The following is a 22,063-nucleotide window of genomic DNA, read 5'->3' on the forward strand; positions in this document are numbered from 1 at the left end:
GACAGAGGTTGAACAAATCAAGGTTGGAAAATCATCTAATATTTGACATTTCAATGGAATATTATCTTTACATGTATTCTCAAGCCTATGTTTGCAGCTAAGAAAAAGCAAAGGTTTAACTTAGAAACCACATGTTCATATAAATAAAATCTTGTGCTACAAAGCCACCATCTGGAAACTCACTGTTACCATTATTTTTTTACCCAACAATCATAAAAAAACTAGTTCTCAGGTTCTGCATACAGACAGCTTTATGTAAAATATATAAACATTTGTCCAAATTGGTACACAGATTGCATAAATATGGCGATTAAGATTGCATTTACAGATGTGCATGTACAATGTTATGCAAATTATCACAATATTACAATTTCAAAACTTACGCAAACTGGAATCAAATTAAAGCAATTAGTGAAAAAATACCCATGCAGAATTTAAATATCTCAGAACAAAATTTAATATGTCTCAGTAAAAGTTCACACATTTAAAATAGTTTTATTCATTTTATTTGTATATGTCAAAATACATTTTTATTTCCAAAATAGTGGGTTTTGCAACTAGTTTCATGCAGAAACAAGGTCTGCTCAATACTACCAATAAAATCAATATAGCACAGTAGCTGTTCAGTTTTAGATACAAAGAATAAATAACCTAAATACAAAACACTAAAATATTAGAAACATGTATTTAATCATTCTTCACAGGCATCCAAACTTCACAAATACAATCCTTAGCATGCCTAACTGTTGTGCAACCAGAACATGTTGCAGTCACTCAAGCTGATCAATTATCTGTATATTTTATGTCCATATAAGACCATGGAAATTCTCTATATTCAGACCCACCATTCATACAGTTCAAATATAACCAAAAATAAAATTCCCACAACTATCCTTGTACCTTTAAAAATCAAGAATCCTGAGCTTGGTAGTAAGAGCATAACCTTATATCTTCATAAAACCAATCAAGAGAGAGAGGACTTAAATCCTGCTTACCAAAACACCTTTTCCCAACCCCAAAGTAATCTAAAATAGGCAGTAGAACACAATGACCTTTTAAAATGATGGGGTACAAATTCACATTTAATATAGTATACAATACAATCATACAATCAGCTACTATAAGCTTTACAATGTACTATTTATTCAAATGGCTGAACTGTTCAGTGGTTAAAGAGACAGTTATGTGCCAGAAAGATGTAATAATTTTTGCATGGTTTAATGAAAATATAAAAGCTATTTGTCCAAATAAAAGCCATTTCCACTATGTACTCGGTTTTACTTTTTTCTTCTTTTTTTAAAAAGGCCACTGAAATGTATAAAATGGTCTGAACATGACGGTGGTATCAAAGTCAATGCCTCTTCACATGGCAATAACAGTGCATTTAACAGGAACTCACTGGTACGTCTGCAAATGATTTCATAGTATCACTTTGGCTAGCACAACAGTTTTATACAGCACTCAGATAAATATCAGTATGTGAAATGTGAAGTAATTATCTTATACAACTTTAATTATGGTTGAATACTATCAAAAACTGAAAATAAAAGTAAAAGCACTTTACAGTAGGAAACTTTTGTAAAGATAGGGCTCCACATAATGTGTTACTTTTAAAGTCTATATCATCACATTGTTAGCAAATTTTGTTTTTAACACTATTATGTAGTAGCCTACTTTGCATTATTAGACATTTGAAATAACAAAATATTAAGCATGCCATGTGGTGGTCTAAAAATCAAAACAGTACACTTATTTATATATACAGCATCACTCAGTACCTGCTAAAATGAATGTGAAGATTATAGAATCTAACATCTTGTACTACAATAGTAAAAAACAAACAAAAAACAAAAAAGTGACCAATGAAGGCAGAAAATAGGACTTAAAAGAGTCTAATTTCAATGGACTTTAAAGCATTCATATAAGAAATAAATGCATATTGCACAAACAGTGAAAGCAAATGTTCCACCAAGCAATTCAGTTCCAGGTGGGGGATAACACCGCATTAGCCTAATACATGACAACGACCTCAGAAGAGCAGTGTTCTTTTCTGTAAATGAAAAAGCTGTGAAAACATAGAAGAGTCTGCCACATGAAGAGTTAAAAGGAAAAACATACAAACCCAAACTTAGATGTAAAGCAAAAAAAAAAAATTTAAATATCGAAAAACTGGAAACCGTGGCACATCAAAAAATGTTGAATAACTGTCTTCTGTGTGAGCTGAAAGTTTTTGTTGACACAAAAGTATTTATGTACAACTAAGGCTTACTGGTTAAATATCTGAGGCAAATCTGGCCTTGAACACTTTCCTTATATGCTGGAGCTGTAAACAAGTTTTCTCAGTCTTTAAAAAAATCTTCTCAGCAGCTGCATTAACATGAAACAATGGTCTTGATACGAGGAAAAAAACCCCCAGAAAATTAAACAAAACAAAACTCCAAGACAAGAGGGCATTTGGCAGGATATCCGAAAATGACAGTCTCCAAGGACTCTTCCCAGGCTTCCAGTGACTGTCAATTATGGTCCACTGGCTTACTAATAGGTGCAATTCCATTATTTGCTGCTTTTTAACAAATTCTATTTGGAAAGTTTACTTATAACTCTGATCAAGGCCCCATTTTCATCCTTTAGCCTCTGGTTGTCTGCTTTAAGATCTGGCAACATCTATGAGGGGAAAAAATAAAAAGTTTTGCTTCAGTAAAAAGATAAAATATTATTCTTAATAAATGTTGTATTTTCATCACAAGACATATGAACAAGCTTTGTCAGTTACATATTTTTCTAGTGGGTAATACTTGTATCAGAAAGAAAAAACCAACCCCCAATTTGTGAAACTATAAATGATGGAGTGAAAGGCTTATTCTCCCAAAGTTACCAACTGAAATGTACTATATATCACTTTATGTTATGATGCACAAGCACACCGTATTAGAGCAGCCAGGAAAATGAAGCCTGTTTCTGTTAGGATAAAAGGGAGCTTCAAGGGAGCCCCTTTAAGAGTTCCTGTCAGTACCAAAAGCTTTTGCTTAATTTACTTCGGACTCAAACAATAATACTTACATTTCACCAGAAACCAATGTAGTTGGGAATGTTCTGAGGGCGTTAGACTTGTTCCAAACTATTAAAATTCTTTAAAGGATTAACCTATGGTACTAAGTTTAAGTGACTAATGCAATGTCTGATCCCAAAATAGGCGCTCATTAAGTGGTAACAAAGCAATTATTACTATTATGAGAATAAAATAATTTATAAGCCAAAGTACTGAGCCTATATTTATGAAAATATCAAGCATGGAAAAAATAACCAGTTATTTCGAGCAAACAGAAAAACACACCCTCACATCCTCAAAATAAAAAAAATCTATTTTCTGTTTTACAAACTGAAGGAGGGGGTGAAAATGTTCTGTTACCTGAATTTTTTACTAAGAATCATTTAAATTACATGTGCTCTGCCAGATTTACTATGAAATGAAACAGCTTGTATTCTGGACATTAAAGTATGCTTTCCAAGATATCTAGTAAAATAGAAGCAAAATCTCATTGAAGAAGTTTAACTTTATGTGGCCTCAATCAATTCTTACCTCAAAATGTATGGATAAAATATACAGTAATCTGAAGTTTATGTATTAAGATACCTCTGTAATAGAGAACTAAGTGAATAATTAAAGATGGCTTTGAAAGTGACATTTTGAAAAACAGATAATGCATGCTTAATTTTCAGCTTCAACATTACTATGTGTAAAATACATGTTCCATTGTTTATGTTCCATTTTCTTTCTAATTAAGAATTTTAAGTATAATGGCTATATTTTAAGCCCTAAAATATTTGTAGAGCCAAAATGTGCATTAGCTTAACCAAAGTGCAGACAATTCTTTTATTTAAATTACAAAGTAATTTCCTGTTTATTGTCATTTATCAGTTTAATAAATAATTAGTGACACTTTCTAACATTCTGAGAAGCCATGCATAATTAAAGTTATATGATAAGCTCCAGACGAAATGGCATTAATTTGTGAAAGTAAACTCAAGACACGATTACTAATACAAAAACACCTGCCTGGCTCTACCCAGAAGAAATGATGAAACTAGAACTTATAGGTTCACAGACTGCAGCTTCCTACAGTACCCTGAGCGCTTGGCTATCACTCTTGTCAAGGCCCTATTCTCAGTCAGCAGCCGTTCATTTAACTCTCTCAGAGTTTGAATTTGCTTTATTTGATGCAGGTTCTGCAGGAATCAGAACATAAAGAAATAAAAAATAAAAAATAAGAAAATGGAAAAGAGTACAATACAAATACAAAGATTCACAGACAAGGAATATAAGAAAACTTAATTCTTAAAAAAAATTCCATGAGATTTACAAAGACAGATAGTGTAGCCTAAAATTCCATAGAAAATGAAATATATAAACAAACAAAATCCAATAAATCTGTCTTCAAAGACATTCAATAATAATGTCCTACTAAGTAACCAAGTAATTTAATAATAAAACACTTAAGTCTTGTAATTCTAATTCTTGGGCACGGTGTTCCTATGCATTAATTCCTTAATTCATACTGTGATAAAGATATCTTATGCAAGACATTGTGATAAGAGTTAATCAATCAACTATGCTATTTTTCTTTTTCTGCAAAGTGTTCCAACAATCAAAACAAACAGTTATTTCCACAGGTAATGCAGAGCTTGATAAAATACAGCTTTATTTTCAAAGATGAATATTTTTATAGTGAAAACCCTCCACCATTTTCTCTCCAAGAAACAGAACATGTGGATGTGAAGATTAAATAATAAATCCTGAATCGTATAGTGACTATTGTCTAATTTGTTCTATATCTGAACATCAAAAGTGCCATAAAAATTGATTAATAAAAAGATATGCATTTTAAATATTCTCCTAGGCCACCTAAAACCTGGATTTTGGAAGAAAGAGAAGCATAGATATAGGTATATCATAAATTGCATAAAGAACTTTGAGAACAATTACTGTAAACATAGCATCAATAATAGTACTGTAAAACTTGAGATCATAAACAGCACTACCGCTCATAAGTAGTGTGGTTTACTTACTTTGAGCTCTTCTTCCATTTCAGATATTCTTCTTTCTAGAGCTCTTCGCTCCTAGATCAATTTAAGGGACCAATATTAATTACATAATTATTATATTCTTATATCCTCTTCTAGATTGTGAAATAGTGCCACTTTAGAATCAAAAATCACATCAGGAGCAGTGTAGAAAAATATGTGATGCCAGTGATGTGTAAAGAGCTTTCCAAAATTCGAGAGAAATAAATATAAAGGTCATTATTTCCATTACTTTCTATAAGCTTTTTCTTTAAAGCTTTGTCTTTCTGGTATGATGCTACATAACATATTCAAACTACTTTTTTTTTTAAGCTCACGTTAAACTCAGACGTAGAATAAACCAATAATGAAGATTGAAGACTGTATAGAAAAGAAAAAAAAAACCCCTCACAACACAAAGATGCAATTAATTCTACAGTGATAGAAGCAGAAAAGCAAGAAGCAAACGTGCCTAAATCATTCGTACCTTAAAATTTGAATAGGATTGAAGAGAAGTACATTTCTTCCACCCAAATTATTTACTAGCCATTATTTACCCAACTGACTTCATAACTTTGTATTTAGGTTGATACTGTGTAGCATTAATGCAGTGAATGTAATGAAGAAGCAACTGTAGCATTTATTTTATTTTAAACTACCTTGTTTCAAAGAGTGACAGGCAAATGCAACATACATTATTGCAGTGTATTGTTTTTCTAGGGTGTTACGCAAAAAGCAAGCAGCAATAATTAATGTGCTATAAAACTTTGGTTAGGTCATACCGCCCAGAAGATATTGACTCTTGCCGGTCACCTTTCAGATACAAACCATTTAAATTTAGTTTAATCACACTGAAATTATTTCCAAGACATACTTTGCCAGATTAATAATGTTCTTATTTAGTGAAGCAATACATTTACTGTGTTAATGTTTTTAAGGTTATGTAATTTTAAAAAACAGATGGAATCCTACTAATAGTCTTATAAGTATCACATTATTCTATTATCAGCATGTTTAAGCATTATTACATAGACAAAAATGTTTCTATAAACAGACCTCTCTCTAAGTTAATGATATACCATGACAAATTCATAAAAACCACTGCACTTCTCAAAATACTAGGGCATACAGTGCTATATTTAATCCTCATAATTTTGTGAAATATCAGAAATAGCACATTCCTTCCAATTGACAAGTAAATGCCCCCATCATCCTCAATTTTACTAGGTGACTTCAAGGTTTTAACTACTTAGTGGTAAAGACAAGAACACCATACCAAATTGCCTTGTTGCAAAATTGACAACTGTAAAGTTACAGGCAATTTCTTATGTCTTGACAAACTTGATAACATTAAAAAATTAACAGTAAGTAACATGTAAAGTGCTTAGCTCAGAACCTGCCTAGCACATAAGAGAGTGCTAAATAAATGTTAGCAGTTATTATTATTATTTTTATAGTCAATTAATATTTGACAAAGGAAGCAAAAAATAAAATGGGGTAAAGATAGTTTATTCTCTAAATGGTGTAGGGAATACTGAACAAATACGTGCAAAAACAAAATGATACTAGACCACCTTCTTATACCACTCAGAAGAATAAATTCAAAATGTACTGAAGACTTAAATGTTAGACCTGGAACTATAAACACCATTGGCAGTAAAATATCAAATATTTCCCCCCACCCCCAAAACTTGATTTCTTCATTTCTGACTTTTTAAAAAATACTTTTTGGCCCTGGCTGGTGTAGCTCAGTGGATTGAGGGCGGGCCTGCAAACCAAAAGGTTGCTGGTTCAATTCCTAGTCAGGGCACATGCCCGGGTTGTGGGCCAGATCCCCAGTAGGGGATGTGTGAGACACAGCCACACATTGATGTTTCTCTCCCTCTCTCCTTCCTTTCTCCTCTCTATAAAACTAAAAATAAATAAAATTAAAAAATATATACATTTTTTTATTGTGGTTCAAGTACAGTTGTTTCCAGCAGATACTATTAATACTATGATTACCAATGTCTGTTAAACTGAGAGTGAATTAGCTACTTTGTAAATTCATCTGCATTTGACAGGCAGGAAAAGATCATGTGAAAATGTCAGAATATGAAACCGTGTATTGTATACCTAAGCTTAAATAACACAAAGGATAAACATCGAAATATCAATTATCTCTCAGGACAAGATTGTGGGTAACTTATTTTTATCTTTTGCTAAAATTTTTGTGATAAACATTACTGTTTTCCCAAGAAAAATTAGATTTTTTAAAAAAAATGTGACTGTCTCAAAAATGATTTTTGTAAGTCCTATATTTTGTTATCTATTATGTCTTTTCATCTTAACCATTAGAATGCAAAACAGAGAAGTGAGTGGTTTTTATGATTTCTCCATCTCAGATATAAAATTCAGTAATAGTTATTGTGAAAGAATATAAAATTTAATAAAATAAGTGATTCTAAACTTTTAGCAATTATTAATTATGACAACAGTTTTTAAAATGGCCTAGAACAGTAATTTCTAAAACTGCTTATTCATGATAAAACAAGTAGTTATTTCAAGGTGCAATTAAGTAAATGGCACAGACATTAACAGACTTTGCTTATATATTCTGTATTTTAGTATCATTTCTCTCTCACTTGCTCACTCAGAAGGGTAAACAAACAGCTACTTTTCAAATGGAATGAAAGAAAGTGTTGTTATATCAACTGCTCCTGATTATTTTTATTCTATGATCTAGAGCAAAGGTATACCTAGGATGTCATTTCTTCTCTGGCTGCAATCTTACAAGTCTAGCCACTGTCCACTTGCATTATAGATACTCTTAAAGCTCTGGCCTTTAACTTTTGATCATTTATACATCCTCAACTGCTCAGATTATATACTTCTAGAGTTATTCCTTTGGTTCTGAGCAATAGTAATGATAAATGAAGAGAAATACAAGTGAATATAACAGTCATATGAAAAATTATAGAAAGGCTTAAAAATGACAAAAGCATTTTCTCTTAATCATTTTGGTTTAAAATATTTTGCTTAAGTTAAATATTTAAACTCAAAATAAGTGTTAAATTTAAAAAGAATTTGAAAATTTGATATTCCCCAAAGCTTTATAATTTTAATTTTGCAAACAATTAAACTAAAAGTATACATGATTACAATGTTTCTAGTATATTACTACAGAAAATCAAAGCGATAAATGACATCGCAAAAATACCAGATTTACTATCACAATGTATACATTTTAGAATCAAGCCAAGATATTTTTTAATCTATTAAAAGAATAATATGGTAAATTAAGTCTTATTTAACTAGGCAATGTCACACGTATAAAGAACTCACAGAACTCTTATAAAGAATGTAAGCTAGACAACAGTCTAACTAAATTAATGAATATTAATTTAAACTCATTAAAACTACCATCCATGAAAAACTAAAGGGAAAAAACCTACCATTGCTTACACAAAACAATAAAGTGGGAAAATTGTATTCAGTAAAGTGGACACATACCCTTTTTTCCATTTCCAATAGTGACCTATCAGCAAACCTTTCTTGTCTCTGCAAGAAAAGGAAGAAATATATGGAGAACATTATGCTAAGTGAAATAAGCCAGTCAGAAAAAGGCAAATATCACATGGTTTCACTCATATGTGGAATCTAATGAACAAACTGAACTAACAAGCAAAATAGAAAACAGACTCACAGCAGGATGACAGCTAAGAGAGAGGTAGGTGGAAATTAGGGGTAGAGGGATTGAGCAAAAAGGAAGACTCATGGACACAGTGTGGTGACTGTGGGGGGAGGTATAAGGGGACTAAATGGTAATGGAAAAAATACAATAAAAAATTAAAACAAAAAAGGCAAATATATAAGGAGTATAAGTGTAATGAAAAGGGACCATCATTTAAGTTGCTTATTTTTTATAAATCAAATTCAGAATTTCTATTATGAAGAGACTGTTTCAGCTAATTCCGATTTATTGTTGACATTTAAAAATTTGTATTTTAATTGCTATAAATGTGAAACAAGGGCTAATATACCATTTCAAAACATGTAAATGAATCCTAAAAAAAGCACTTAAAAGATAGAAGAATTTAAAAATTATATTCAAAAGCACTGGGAAGAAATCAAATAAATTGAAGAATGTCATCCAATAGGAGTTAAATAAATTTATATAGAAAATTAGTATTTTACTGGGATTTTTTCATATAGAAACATTTTATTTTAAAATTATATTGTATTGATTATCCTATTACAGTTGTCCTGATTTTCCCCCTTTGCCCCCCTCTACCCAGCACCCTCCACTCCTTCAGGCAATCCTCCCACCATTTAGCAATTTTATGATTAATTTGCCAATTTCTTAGGTAAAAACAACAACTTTAATTAATATTTTAGTAAATATTCTAGTTAAAGGTTATGTTAAAATTACAATTAGTAAATTTGGTGAAGTGACATTTGACAAAGTTCATCAAACCATTTCCTGGTACATCAGCTTCGTCCCCTCTCTGGAGACTGTACACGAAGGAGGGTTGTTGGACTAAGGCAGGAGGTAAGGATTCCAGAATCCACTGGCTAAACACTATCAAATACACCTAAACTTCAAGATTACTCCTTAGGGGACTTCTGGCCAAGATGGAGCTGTAGGTGGACACACTGTGCCTCCTCACACAACCAAAATTAAGGACAACAAAAACTTAGAAACAAAAAAACCAACCAGAACAGACAGAAAACTGAACTGTACAGAGAAGTCCGACAACCATTCATCCAGACCGGTAAGAGAGGCGGAGTTGGTGGCTGGTGGAGAGGGGTTGTGGCAGGAAAAAGCAGTGGCTGGGAGACCGCGGACTCCAGGAGGCAAGGAGCAGACCCAGTAAGGCTCACAAGACAGCTGGCTGTCTGTAGTCACACATTCACACACAGATAAACTAGGCGAAAACAGGCAGCGAGATACACCTCACAACCCAGGGACCCAGCACTGGGAAATAAAGCCTAAAAGCACTGACTGGAAACACTTGTGGGGGTTGAGGTGCCAGGAGATTCCCAGCATCACAGGGAGAGTTCACTGGAGAGACCCACATGGTTCTAGAACATACACAAACCACCCACCTGGGAATCAGCACCAGAAGGGCCCAATTTGCTTGTGGGAAGCAGCAGAAGGTACTGAAATCTAACAGAGGGTAAAGCAAGTGCCATTGTTCCCTCACTAACTCCTACCCGACAAACATCGTCACAAGCCAGTGAATGGGTTGCCCCGCCCTGGTGAACACCTAAGGATCCACCCCCATACGTAACAGGTGCAACCAGATCGCCCCCACCCAAAAAAAGGTTCAAATGGAAGAACAAATGAAAGCACCAAAGCTAATACTTTTAAGTGACCAAGAGATAGTCAACCTATCAGATGCAAAGCACTGGTGATCAGGATGCTCACAGAATTGGTTGAATTTGGTCGCAAATTACATGAAAAAATGAAGACTACGCTAAATGAAATGAAAAATGCACAGGGAACCAATAGTGCTGAAAGAAAACTGGGTCTCACATCAATGGAGCGGACCAGAAGGAAGAAAAAAAACATCCAATCAGAAAAGAATGAAGAAACAAGAATTCAAAAAACAAGGAGAGGCTTAGGAACCTGCAGGATATCTTTAAACATTCCAACATCTGAATTATAGGGATACCAGAAGGAGAAGAGGAAGAGCAACAAGTGGAAAAGTTATTTGAACAAATAATAAAGGAGAACTTCCCCATTCTGGCAAAGGGAAATAGACTTCCAGGAAGTCCAGGAAGCTCAGAGAGTTCCAAAGAAGTTGGACTCAAGGAGGAACACACCAAGGCACATCATAATTACATTAGCCAAGGTAAAAACGAAGGAGAGAATCTTAGAAGCAGCAAGAGACAAGAAGACAGTAACCTACAAAGGAGTTCCCATCAGATTGTCAGCTGATTTCTCAAAAGAGACCTTGCAGGCAAGAAGGAGCTGGAAAGAAGTATTCCAAATCATGAAAGCCAAGGACCTACATCCAAGATTGCTCTATCCAGAAAAGCTTTCATTTAGAATGGAAGGACTGATAAGGTGCTTCTCAGATAAGGCCAAGTTAAAGGAGTTCATCATCACCAAGCCCTTATTATATGAAATGTTAAAGGGACTTATCTAAGAAAAAGAAAATAAAAAATATGAACAATAAAAAGACATCAAACTCACAGTTATTAACAACCACACCTAAAACAAAAAGCAAAAGAAACTAAGGAAACAACTAGAACAGGAACAGAACCACAGAAATGGAGATCACATGGAGAGTTAGCACCAGGGGAGTGGGAGGAGGAGAGTGGGGGAAAAGATATAGAGAATAAGTAGCATAGACAATAGGTAGAAAATAGACAGGGGGAGGGCAAGAATAGTATGGGAAATATAGAAGCTAAAGAACTTATGACACATTAACATGAACTAAAGGGGGGGAATGTGGGTGGGAGGGGGTGTGCAGGGTGGAGGGGAGTGAAAGGGGAAAATGGGACAACTGTGATAGCATAATCAATAAAATATATTAAAAAAAAAGAGTACTCCTTAGAAGAGTAGTTCCCTTGGAAAATTCCATGTAATACTATCAACACTGTCACCTATATTCATAAATAGTTATGGAAGTAATGTTAAAAAAACCAGGTGGAAGGATTCATAGTAGACTTAAATGCTCAGGGTAAGTATTCTAGAGCTTAAATTCATTCATTCATTCATTCATTCATATTCTCTCTCTACCTCCTACCTATCATCCGTCTGTTTGTCTGTCTGTCTGTCTATCATCTATCTATGTATCTTTATCCTCACCCAAGGATATCCATCCATCCATCCATCCTTCCACCCATCTATCTTTTATCCTCACCCAAGGATATATTTTTCATTGCTTTTTAGAGAGAGAGGAAGAAGAGAGGAACATCAACTGGTTGCCTCTAGTATGTGCCCAGATCCAGGATTGTGCATATGTCTGGATCAGGGACTGAACCCTCAACCTAGGTATGTGCTGTGATAGGGAATGGGACCCGAAACCCTTTGGTTACGGGATGATGCTCCAAGTAAATGAGCCACACAGGCCAGGGCTATTCCTAAATTTTTAAAATAACATTTACATAGTTTTTCCAACTAGATATTAACTTTGAATATTTACTCAATTATCTTACACTTTGAATTATCCTTCACATCATTAATTCAATATACTGGGCATGATAATGCCTGTAAAGGTAGAAACTGTCATATTTTTTAATAAAATGACTTGTTTCTCTGGCCAGGCGACAGGATTAGAAAAACTGGTTTATGACCCAAAAGCAGTTTGCTTTAAGTTATCTAGTGTCCCCCATGAAATGGTCAAGGATAGGACCATGAGAACTAACACTGCTCCATACTGATAATTGGCTAATTCTATCAGTTCCCCTCTTTTGTAGTGTTTGAATGAGACACATAGTACAAATTAGAGGACAAAAGAGAGGAAGAAGAGCAGAGAAAAACAAAGAAAGCAGTAAGCAGTGGTAGCAGATTAGCTGAGTCACTATGACAGGACACTACATTAGGCAGCAGCAAACATTTTTATTCGGAAAACATTATCGAATTTCTAGAGCTAAGGATATTTTCAGAAAACTAGTTATATTTTTATATTTTTATGTATGGAGGCTAAGCTACTAATGTAACCTGAAGAATGATGACATTCCAGTCTACCATGAAGCCTAAGTATAAGCCAGCAAGTTTTAATTTGTATAACATTCCAAGTTTTTGACATGTCACTATGAAATGTGTTCTTGTTCTATCTTACTTCTCTATCTTCCCCCCATTTTTAAAGTTAAATGTATTGGGGTGACATTGGTTAATAACATTCTATGAGTTTCAAGTGTACAATTCTACAATACAGCCTCTGCATGTTGCATTGTATGCTCACCACCCAGGATCTTGTCTCCTTTTGTCACCCCATATTTGACCCCTTTTATCTTCTTCCTCCTATCCCCACCCCTTTCCCCTCTGCTAAGCACCATACCAATCTGTGTCTATGAGTTTGTTTGTTCTGTGTATCTTTATAGTAATCCCTCACTAACTAATGAAATCTTAAGAGCCTTTATAACCTCTTCAAGTTAGTTTGAGCCCTGGAGTTTCAGTGGCTTATTTGGCATAGACAACTGCTTCACAACATAACAGTAGTTAACGACAATAAAAAGGGACCTGATAACAAGTATAAGTTCAACACAGAAAATTAATTTTAAAAAATTATGAAAAAGATGAGTGCAAAAAAAGTGGCCAAAGAAAGTATAAATGCAGTATCTGCAGTATCATTTATAGAACTGGAGATGACATTTTAGAGCAGCGCTTTCAAACTGGATTCCAAGAGTTGTACTACAGAAATGTGTTTATGCTAAAAAGTCCCATGTTAAATTTAAACAAGTTTGTTTTCTTAACAATTACAGGACCCTTTAGAACTTTTAACATATAAACAGACCCTGTGAAATCCCTGAGATGTAGAATATATATTATTTCCCAAGTCTTTTGGATCCCCAAGCTTTTTTTTTGAAGTGGCGGCAGGAGGAGAAGGAGGAGGGAATGTGTCTATTACTGTCTCCCAGGAACTAGTGTTCCATGGAAAAAGTGCTTGGGAAACAATTCCTAGATCATGCACATCCTAGATCAAATGAAGAAGGCTGTGAGTTCTGCTTGGCTATCCCAAGTTCCTTGTCTAAAATAGTCTCCTCTAGGTTACTGCATAGAAGGAAGACAAAATAAGTTACAACTAAAATTATCTTCTTCCAGCATAACTGTATTGAATCGCCTATTTTTTAAAAATAGGAAATAGTCATAATGAATAAAAATTATCACAGAGAAATTTTGTAACTTTAAGGAGATTCTGTATAGATGCTTTTAATGCCTTGCTATACTTGGTATGCTGGAAATAAGCACTTAAATCCTTCATGGAGCACAACATAGGTATTAAAAGGCTTAAAATCTTTAGACTTTCCATTATGAGGTCACACTTCTATATTTTTAACTCACTCTAGAAAAAAAGTAGAAGAAATTATCAGTAAACTGTATTATGCGCTTTCTTTCTAATACATAAACTATCGTTAGTAACCAAGCTTATGGTGAGAATACCAGAGAACATTTCAATGCAACCTTTCAGATAGAAAAAATCACAACCATCACCTTTAGCGTAACAAAAAGAAAAAGGTTCAAACCTGGGTTGCCTTTTCCAATTGCAATTTAAGATCTGTCAGTTCCATATTCGTATCATGTAGCTGTGCTTTCAGCTTCTCATTTTCAGCTAGAATTTGTTCATAAAGCTATAAAAGTAAGGGAAGAACAAATTATTTTCTGCTCTCCAAATATTTTGTTAAGATTTCCTATTAATATTTTGCAATATTAAAACTTGTGCAGAAAGATTAATATTAACATGAGTTATTAAAAATGTTAAAAATGTTTTAATGCTTTGTGGTTGCAATGCAGAAAATTTTCATTATACAGGTGTGTTAGTCCTACATAGACTCTTGAAAACGAGTGCCAGTATTTAAAATTTAAGATTTCACTGAAAAATATTACTTTTCAGTTTCCATTAAAAAATTCAGTTTTCTGTTAAAGAGGGACCACATATTTGCATAGTAACGATAGCTGGAGCTAAGGAGACCCTGTGGTCTTTATTTGTGTTCTGTAAGCTTTTCTGACTCTCATGCCCTCTTAAATTCCTGACAGTGAGAGGGAGTATCAGTTGCATTTATCATTACACTTGTATTATTTTTACTAAAGTTAAAAGGCAAGTGAAATATTTTTTGAACACTTTCATAACACCTGAATTTACCACTTCTTTTTCCCTCATCTCTACAACCACGATACATGGCTATAATCATCTCTTACCTAAACTATGCTAATGCTGGAATTATTTTCCTGACCTCCATCTCATCTGTTTTGTACAGAGCAGCAAGAGTTAACTTTTCAAAATGACAATCTCAATTTTCACATACCAACTATTCTATTAATACCTTCATCTCATACATTAAAAACCCATGAATAGCGTCCCCATGTTTTCAGTATAAGAATATCCTAAAAAGAGTCTGTAAGGCACCATGTAGTCACAGTCCCAGCCTAGTTGCAATCTCCCACCCAGAGATGAACAAAGAACTTATTTGTTTCCTAGTAACAAATAAAGGAGTGTGGATGCGTGCTTGTATACACATGCATACAAACACACAGATGTGCACCCTGCCCCAATGTCTCTTTTCAGCTCTATCATAGTATCATAGTACCAGTCTGACACACTTAAATGTGAAATAAAGTCCTGAGTATTTTCCCCATTCCTTTAAACAACAAACAACTGAAGAGCTATTTATATTCTACTTACCATTAATTGCTCCAAATTAAAAATCAGAGTAAGATATTTTAAGATGCTGATTTCATTATGAGTTTCTAAGAATATCATAACATATATATCTCAACAGATTATTTCAAATTAAACTTTACTAAATAACCCAAGTACCTTTTTAAAGTCAGTTGAGTCATCCTTTTCTAGCCTGCTACTGTAAGGTTTTCTTTCTTCTAAGGAACTGTATGATCCAGGGCGACCCAGCAAGGAATCATACCGATCACTAGTTGATATGGAACTGGTTTCATACCTTCGAAAGACAAATTTAAGTAAAAATCTTTATTACAGGCTTTCACAACTTACATTAAATGCATCCTAGTATATAGTAGGTAACATTCTCCCTCACCCATTAGCTAATAAACTTAAATGGGAGGTTATTTTTAATGCTACTTATTTCCATTATTTGAGAAAAGGATCGACTATTTCTATATCTAAAAATCAAAACTGGTTTTCTATCACAATAAATGTTTTCAAAAATTTAAAATTGTACCTTTTTTCACATTTTAACATCTCTGAAATCAAAACATGGCTTATAATTGATGGTGTATTATAGTTTAATTGGTAGCATTTTTCTTTTTTTTAAAGTTGTGTATAATTTTGCTTTAAAGTTAGTAAAATTTTTGGTTTGATGAATTAACTATAGTCTATCCAAAGTGATGGAGCGATAATAGCTTTGTCCTAAACAAGAAGAACATACCTCATTTATAAATGAGAATTCTCTTATCTGGTTCTGAGTTCAGGTTACATTTTCTAATAAACACTACTGCCTCTACATTTCAACTCAACACAATTAACAGTACATAATTATTTGTTCCTGGTTTTACATGGCTTTGGATAACAATTATGGATGAGAGAAATGGAATGGAGATTAGATTCAAGGAAGTTCTCTAAAAAGATCAACAATTTTGAGCTAGATGACACTTAGTGTTTTCTTTGGCCTTCTTTTATTTAAAGCAGATAAAAGAGAAGATTCTGAATACCCAATGAAATAAATTTCTGGTGGGTTACATCAGCCTGTGATGTTAATAATACACAGTCATTGCTGAAGTAACTTAGGAAGCTTAGGAAAACTTGAAAGTTATACTGTTCTAAACATTTAAGAAAAATCATGATGTACTGTGACTATTAAACTGGAAGTAAAGCCAATGACAAAGAGAACTAGTAACAGTTACTAGGTCATCTAAGTATCAATACATTTTTATTACTCAAAATATTTCATCAACTTATAAAATCTATAAATATCCAGCCATATATTTTTAGGAAGAATAAAAAGGAGAGAGTAGTAAAAGAGGTAAAACATACCTAGAAATGGAATCCGTCTAAAAAAAAAAAGAAAAACAAATGTAGGCATACTAAATATTTATACTCCATTAAAGCAACTTATTGACTGAGTAATTTTAATATAACATCAATACCATTTTCACATTATTCAAGTAACATCTGTTATATTTACTTATGTTTTGACTTTTACATGGGTGTTCTTAGAAGTTCTAGAACACAGAGTCACTCTGTATTTTTATATGCACAATACTACATAATTACTTTTGGCAGTTTATGGTCATTTTTCTGAATTCCTACAAATGCCATCATACATTATTTTTTTAATTAGAAAAAATAGAGACTAAAACACATAATCTATTACTTATACCAGCTTCCCAGGAGAAAGTAATGTGTTTATTTAAAAACGTCAAGCTTACTATGTGCCAACTCAAAGCAACTACTTTTCTCACTTTTCTATTTTTGAGGCAATAACATGAGATAAATGAACACCTAAGGTATTTTATATATAACAGTATACACATATTTTGCTTAAAATTTACTTTCTTGAAAACCCAGCTATACATCCTTCAAAGTTTAGAAATTAGGGGACAAAAATTATGATTACTTTAAATTTTCCCAAGCTAGTGGTATGCTATACTGAAGTTCCAATAACTCTTCTTATCTAAGTCATGAAATAGTTAATAGGACACTCATTGAATCAATAAGTTCTATTAAGACAACTCTTCAGAAATGGTGTGTTAAATTCCTGAACTTAGGTATTTTTAGTTTTCCATTATATTTATCTTCATATACTCTGTAACATTATTGGGTTCCCTTGGGGATGGTAATTCAGATAAAAAATGTCTTACTAAAATCTATTTGAATTTCTCATGCAAAACTAATTCTGCAGCCCTGGCTGGCGTAGCTCAGTGGATTGAGCGTGGGCTGCAAACCAAAGTGTCGCAGGTTCGATTCCCAGTCAGGGCACATGCCTGGGTTGCAGGCCATGACCCTTAGCAACCGCACATTGATGTATGTTTCTCTCTCTCTCTCTCTCTCTCCCCCTCCCTTCCCTTGCTAAAAAAAATAAGTACATAAAATCTTTAAAAAAAACAAAACAAAACTACTTTTGCACTTGTGTTCTATTTTTGGATATAATGTTTTATTTTATTGATTTATTCTTCAGTTTTATAGCAATTAACAATTTTGAAGTTAAAATTTAATTTTTAAAATATTCAAATTCATAAGAGGGTAGGTAGATCTTGAAAATTTCCACCACACATGCGTGCACATACACGCGCACACACACATTGTGGTGATCATTTCTCAACATACACAGACATCGAATCATATACTGTAAACCTGAAGCTAAAACATCGTATGTTAATTATATCTCAATTAAAAAGGTGCAGAAATAAACAAAAGATACTCAAATGCAGGAACATATTTGCACATAAAATAAAATGCATACATATTAAATAAAAACATCACGTCTTCAGTCTATACTCTGGTTCACTGACTTAAACTTTAAGAATAAAAACTCTAATAAGTCACTGAAATCACTCAAATTTTATGTCTATCTTTAAAAATCATGGTGTTATCATTTTTAAAAAGTATTTAAATTGTGGTAAAAAAACATAAAATGTACTATATAAATCACTTTTTAAGAGTATACGTCAGTAGTGTTAACTATATTCCCAATGTTGTACAACAGACCTCTGGAACTTTTTCATCTAGCAAAACTGAAACTCTATACCCACTTAACAACTCAATATATCCTCCTATCCCCAATCCCCAGTAACTACCATTCTACTTTCTGTTTCTATGAGTCTGAATACTTTAGATATCTTATATAAGCGGTCTCAAACACTATGCCTTTTTTGTGTCTGGCTTATTTCACTTAGCATAATGTCCCTGCTCCTTGTGTTTCAAAATTCTTTTCCAAAATAAAAATATTCTTTTAATTTTTCAGATTACAGCACCATAAACACATACAAAAGCACTGCAATATAAAAAGTTTCTCTATAATTCCCTATTCCTCAAATCCTTTTGAGTTAACCTTTTTTATATACATATATCCAGGTGAACACAGAATATCTATCTATGTAAATACATTTTACTTCATCTATTACCTACCAACAGACATTTAGGGATGTTTTCAGTATTTTGCTTTACCAGCCATGTTGCTATGAATACTGTGTAGATTTATTTTTACGTACTCCAGTCATTTCCTTGGAAATAAATTCTAGAAGTGGAATTCCTAAGTTAAAAGGCATGAACTTTTTGGCAAGCCTTCTCATTTGTAATGTTACACTGATCTCCAGAAAGGATGAATTTATGACAGTCCCCAAATGTTACATGAAAATGCCTGTTTCAAAACAAATCATGCCAAATATAGGCATTATTAACTTTTGTCAATTTCATTTTCTTTTGGTATTATGTCTTTGGTTATTAATGAGATTATGTGCATTTTCAAGCTTACTGGCCATTTGTATTTCTTTTGTAAATTTATCAATTTAATGTATTATGCCCCCATTTATTTTTCACATAGTACAAATATCAATCTTTTAAATGTTAGGAAATAAAGTCAAGATTCTTTACTTTTAACAGAGTAAGACAAGGTACTCAACTTGAATAAGGGTATCTTTTCTGCCATCTTAAAGCTTCATATGTTTAAATAATCAAATTTGTTAATTTTTTATTTATGGTTTCTTTCCTTAGTGTTATATTTAAATTCTTGGTTAATAATGTCCTTTGCATGTTAAAGTTTTATCATCCAATAGTTTAATGAAAGCAAATCATAATAACCCAAGCAACAGAACCCATTTTTGAAATAAGAGAATTATAATAAAGTAGTTCAAGTTTTCTGTGATAAAATTTATTACTTTTCTTTAAATTTATATCCTGAAGGCAGACAGCTTGAGCTTCATATGTAGTTCAGAATTTTGAAGAACCTTTTGTCATCTAACATAGTATTTACCTTTGAAGAAAAAAAGTGCATGCCAGAAAACCATTTTTCAAAGTGGTTAAACTTAGATTCTATAAACTCAGTTTTGTTATCAAATACACTATTGAGGTGATGATAACACTACTTCAGAAAATGCACAGAAGAATTTTGCAGCTCATACTTGTTCACAGAAACATAAAAGTGAATCCTACAAATTTTTAAAGAGAGTAGCACATTTGTTGGGTAGAAGCACTTTCCTAATCTATTGCAAAAGACATTGCAGGTGTGTCTTAACTTCCTTCCTCCTTTTCTTTATGATGTAGCAGTCTTTGCATTTAGGTGAGATGGTATGTAGCCACATTAGGTATCATCTGGCCTGAGTGGATTATTATAATCCCAGGCCTGTGAGATAAACCAGCCTGAGGATGAAGCTGACATAGAGGGTTATGTAGCTGGAGTGCAATAAATTCTCTTTGTTTAATCCAGTTTGAGTTGTGTTTTCTGTTACTTGTAACAGAAAGAATGCTAGCACAAAGCAAGATCTAAACAATCCTCTATTTAAAATGAATAAAAACTGTTTAAATTGTCTGCAACTAAAAAATTTTCTTCTTTGAAACAATGTTCTGTTCAACCTTACTGTATCTCATGTATAATTTTAACAGTAAAACTTAAAAAACTTAAACACAACATATATCAATATATTTAAAAGTCACAACTCTGAAAGCCAGAATATCTTTTCCCTCTTATCCCAGTCTGGTGGGACATGAGATGCGTGTGTGATAAGGTAGTGAGAAGTGTCAGATGGGGATGATGTACTAAATTCTTCTCTCTGGTTTACCTGTCCATTGTTTTTCCTTGAAAGGTAGGAATTCATAGGGTACCACTGGTAAAGAAAGATGATCAACAAGTTTATAGCATACAATAAATAAAGACATCAGGTAAACTAGGGGAGTACCGAGAATTGATAGGGAAAGGGTTTAAAAGTGACCAAACTTTAGCCCTGAAAATAATTTACCTTTTGAAATAATTAATTTCTTACTGTCTGTCATGCCACATAAAGGTGAAAGTATCCTTTGGGACAAAATAGGTGAACCTGGCCCTAAAAAAATATTTACAGTCACCACAAGTAACCAACTTCTGGTCACTTCACATTATTATAGATCCTTGCTGACCAAAAGAAATTTTAACAGCTCTATTTAGAAACTGCAAGTAAAAATGAGAAAGATATGACCAGAGTGCCATTTCAGGCTAGAAAGGGCTGAGTTTGTAAGATTAGAACTAACTCATGTTGTAGAGCTCTATGCTTATGTGAACAGAGTTCTTGAAAGTATGCCAGCTTCTTGCAGTCGAACAATAGGGAACCTGGGGGGAGGGAACTAGCTGCAAAACTTTTACCATTTACTAGCTATGCAACCTCAAGTCTTTCAAACTTGCCTTAATTTCTTTATCTGTACTGAGAAAAAAACTGCCCTTTTCAGAAGACTGTTGGGAAGATCACTTGTGATACTGAATGTAAAAGTCCTTTAGAGATACTAAATTTCTAAACAAATGTGAAAAAAATTAAAAAGGCCTATAGTCTTTCTTAGAACATAATTCTGATATTTACAAAACTAAAATCTGGGTCTGGTAAGGGATCCACTACTTCTGGATATTCTTTAGATAGTACTTTGGTCAAGGGTATTATTTTTTTGTTTTTTTACTTTCCAACTTTGAAGATTAACTTACATACAAGAAACTACATCCATTTGTGATATGGTTTGATGAGTTTTGACTGTTGTGTATATCCACAAATCTACCACTACAATCAAGATTCAGAACATTTTCACTGCCTCTAAAATATTCTTCGTGTATAAGGGAAAATATCCCTTTCCAGTCCTTCCACCCCTGAACCCAGAAAACCACTGATGAGTTCATCCCCAGCATGCACATACAGTGTATAGTAACCGTCTTGCATGAATAAACATAAACACAAGTAAAGTAATCTTTCAAACACAGGCATACTTCGTCCTGGCCAGGTGGCTCAGATCCTTAGAGTGTCATTCTAATACACCAAGGCTGTGGGTTCGATCCCTGGTCAGGGCAAATGTTAGAAGCAACAAATGAATGCATCCATAAGTGGAACAAACTGATGTTTCTCCTCTTCACCCCCCCCAAAATCAATCAATAAAAAATATGCATACTTATAAATACAAGTAAAGGTTTTTACCTGAGTTTCTTTCTTATTGGATCCCTCTTCTGTATCTGATTGCTGTTCTTGTTCATTTTCATCACTCTAAAATAGATTGTCAATTTATTTTAGAAAAGTTAATATAAATCTCAAATAATTGATATTTAAATACTTTAGAGCTTTTCTAATTTAAAATGACCCTTGGGAAAAACCTACCAGGGAAATGGATCAAAAGGAACACTGACTTTTAAGTGGGAATTTTTCTATCCT

At 33.2% G+C, this 22,063-nt stretch overlaps 1 protein-coding gene across 6 annotated transcripts in view; it reads right to left on the bottom strand.

Moving 5' to 3' along the window:
* Positions 1-233: 233 nt before the first annotated feature.
* Positions 234-22,063, bottom strand: part of PPP1R12A (protein phosphatase 1 regulatory subunit 12A) — a 141,976-nt gene continuing 120,146 nt past the window's right edge. For 5 of the 6 annotated variants that reach the window (XM_045844976.1, XM_045844974.1, XM_045844972.1 and 2 more), the window contains 7 exons: positions 21,833-21,898; positions 16,722-16,738; positions 15,534-15,669; positions 14,242-14,346; positions 8,554-8,601; positions 5,068-5,118; positions 234-2,664 (listed from right to left, as the gene is read on the bottom strand). In XM_045844976.1, the coding sequence (XP_045700932.1) occupies positions 2,578-2,664; positions 5,068-5,118; positions 8,554-8,601; positions 14,242-14,346; positions 15,534-15,669; positions 16,722-16,738; positions 21,833-21,898 (510 nt within the window). In that variant the 3' untranslated portion in view covers positions 234-2,577. Of the gene's footprint in view, positions 2,665-5,067; positions 5,119-5,843; positions 5,875-8,553; positions 8,602-14,241; positions 14,347-15,533; positions 15,670-16,721; positions 16,739-21,832; positions 21,899-22,063 lie in introns of all 6 variants that reach the window. The other variant, XM_045844973.1, reaches the window with a different exon arrangement.

This window comes from Phyllostomus hastatus, unplaced genomic scaffold, assembly GCF_019186645.2.
Source record: "Phyllostomus hastatus isolate PE091 unplaced genomic scaffold, TTU_PhHast_1.1 phas_contig_432, whole genome shotgun sequence".
Taxonomy (NCBI): Eukaryota; Metazoa; Chordata; class Mammalia; order Chiroptera; family Phyllostomidae; genus Phyllostomus; species Phyllostomus hastatus.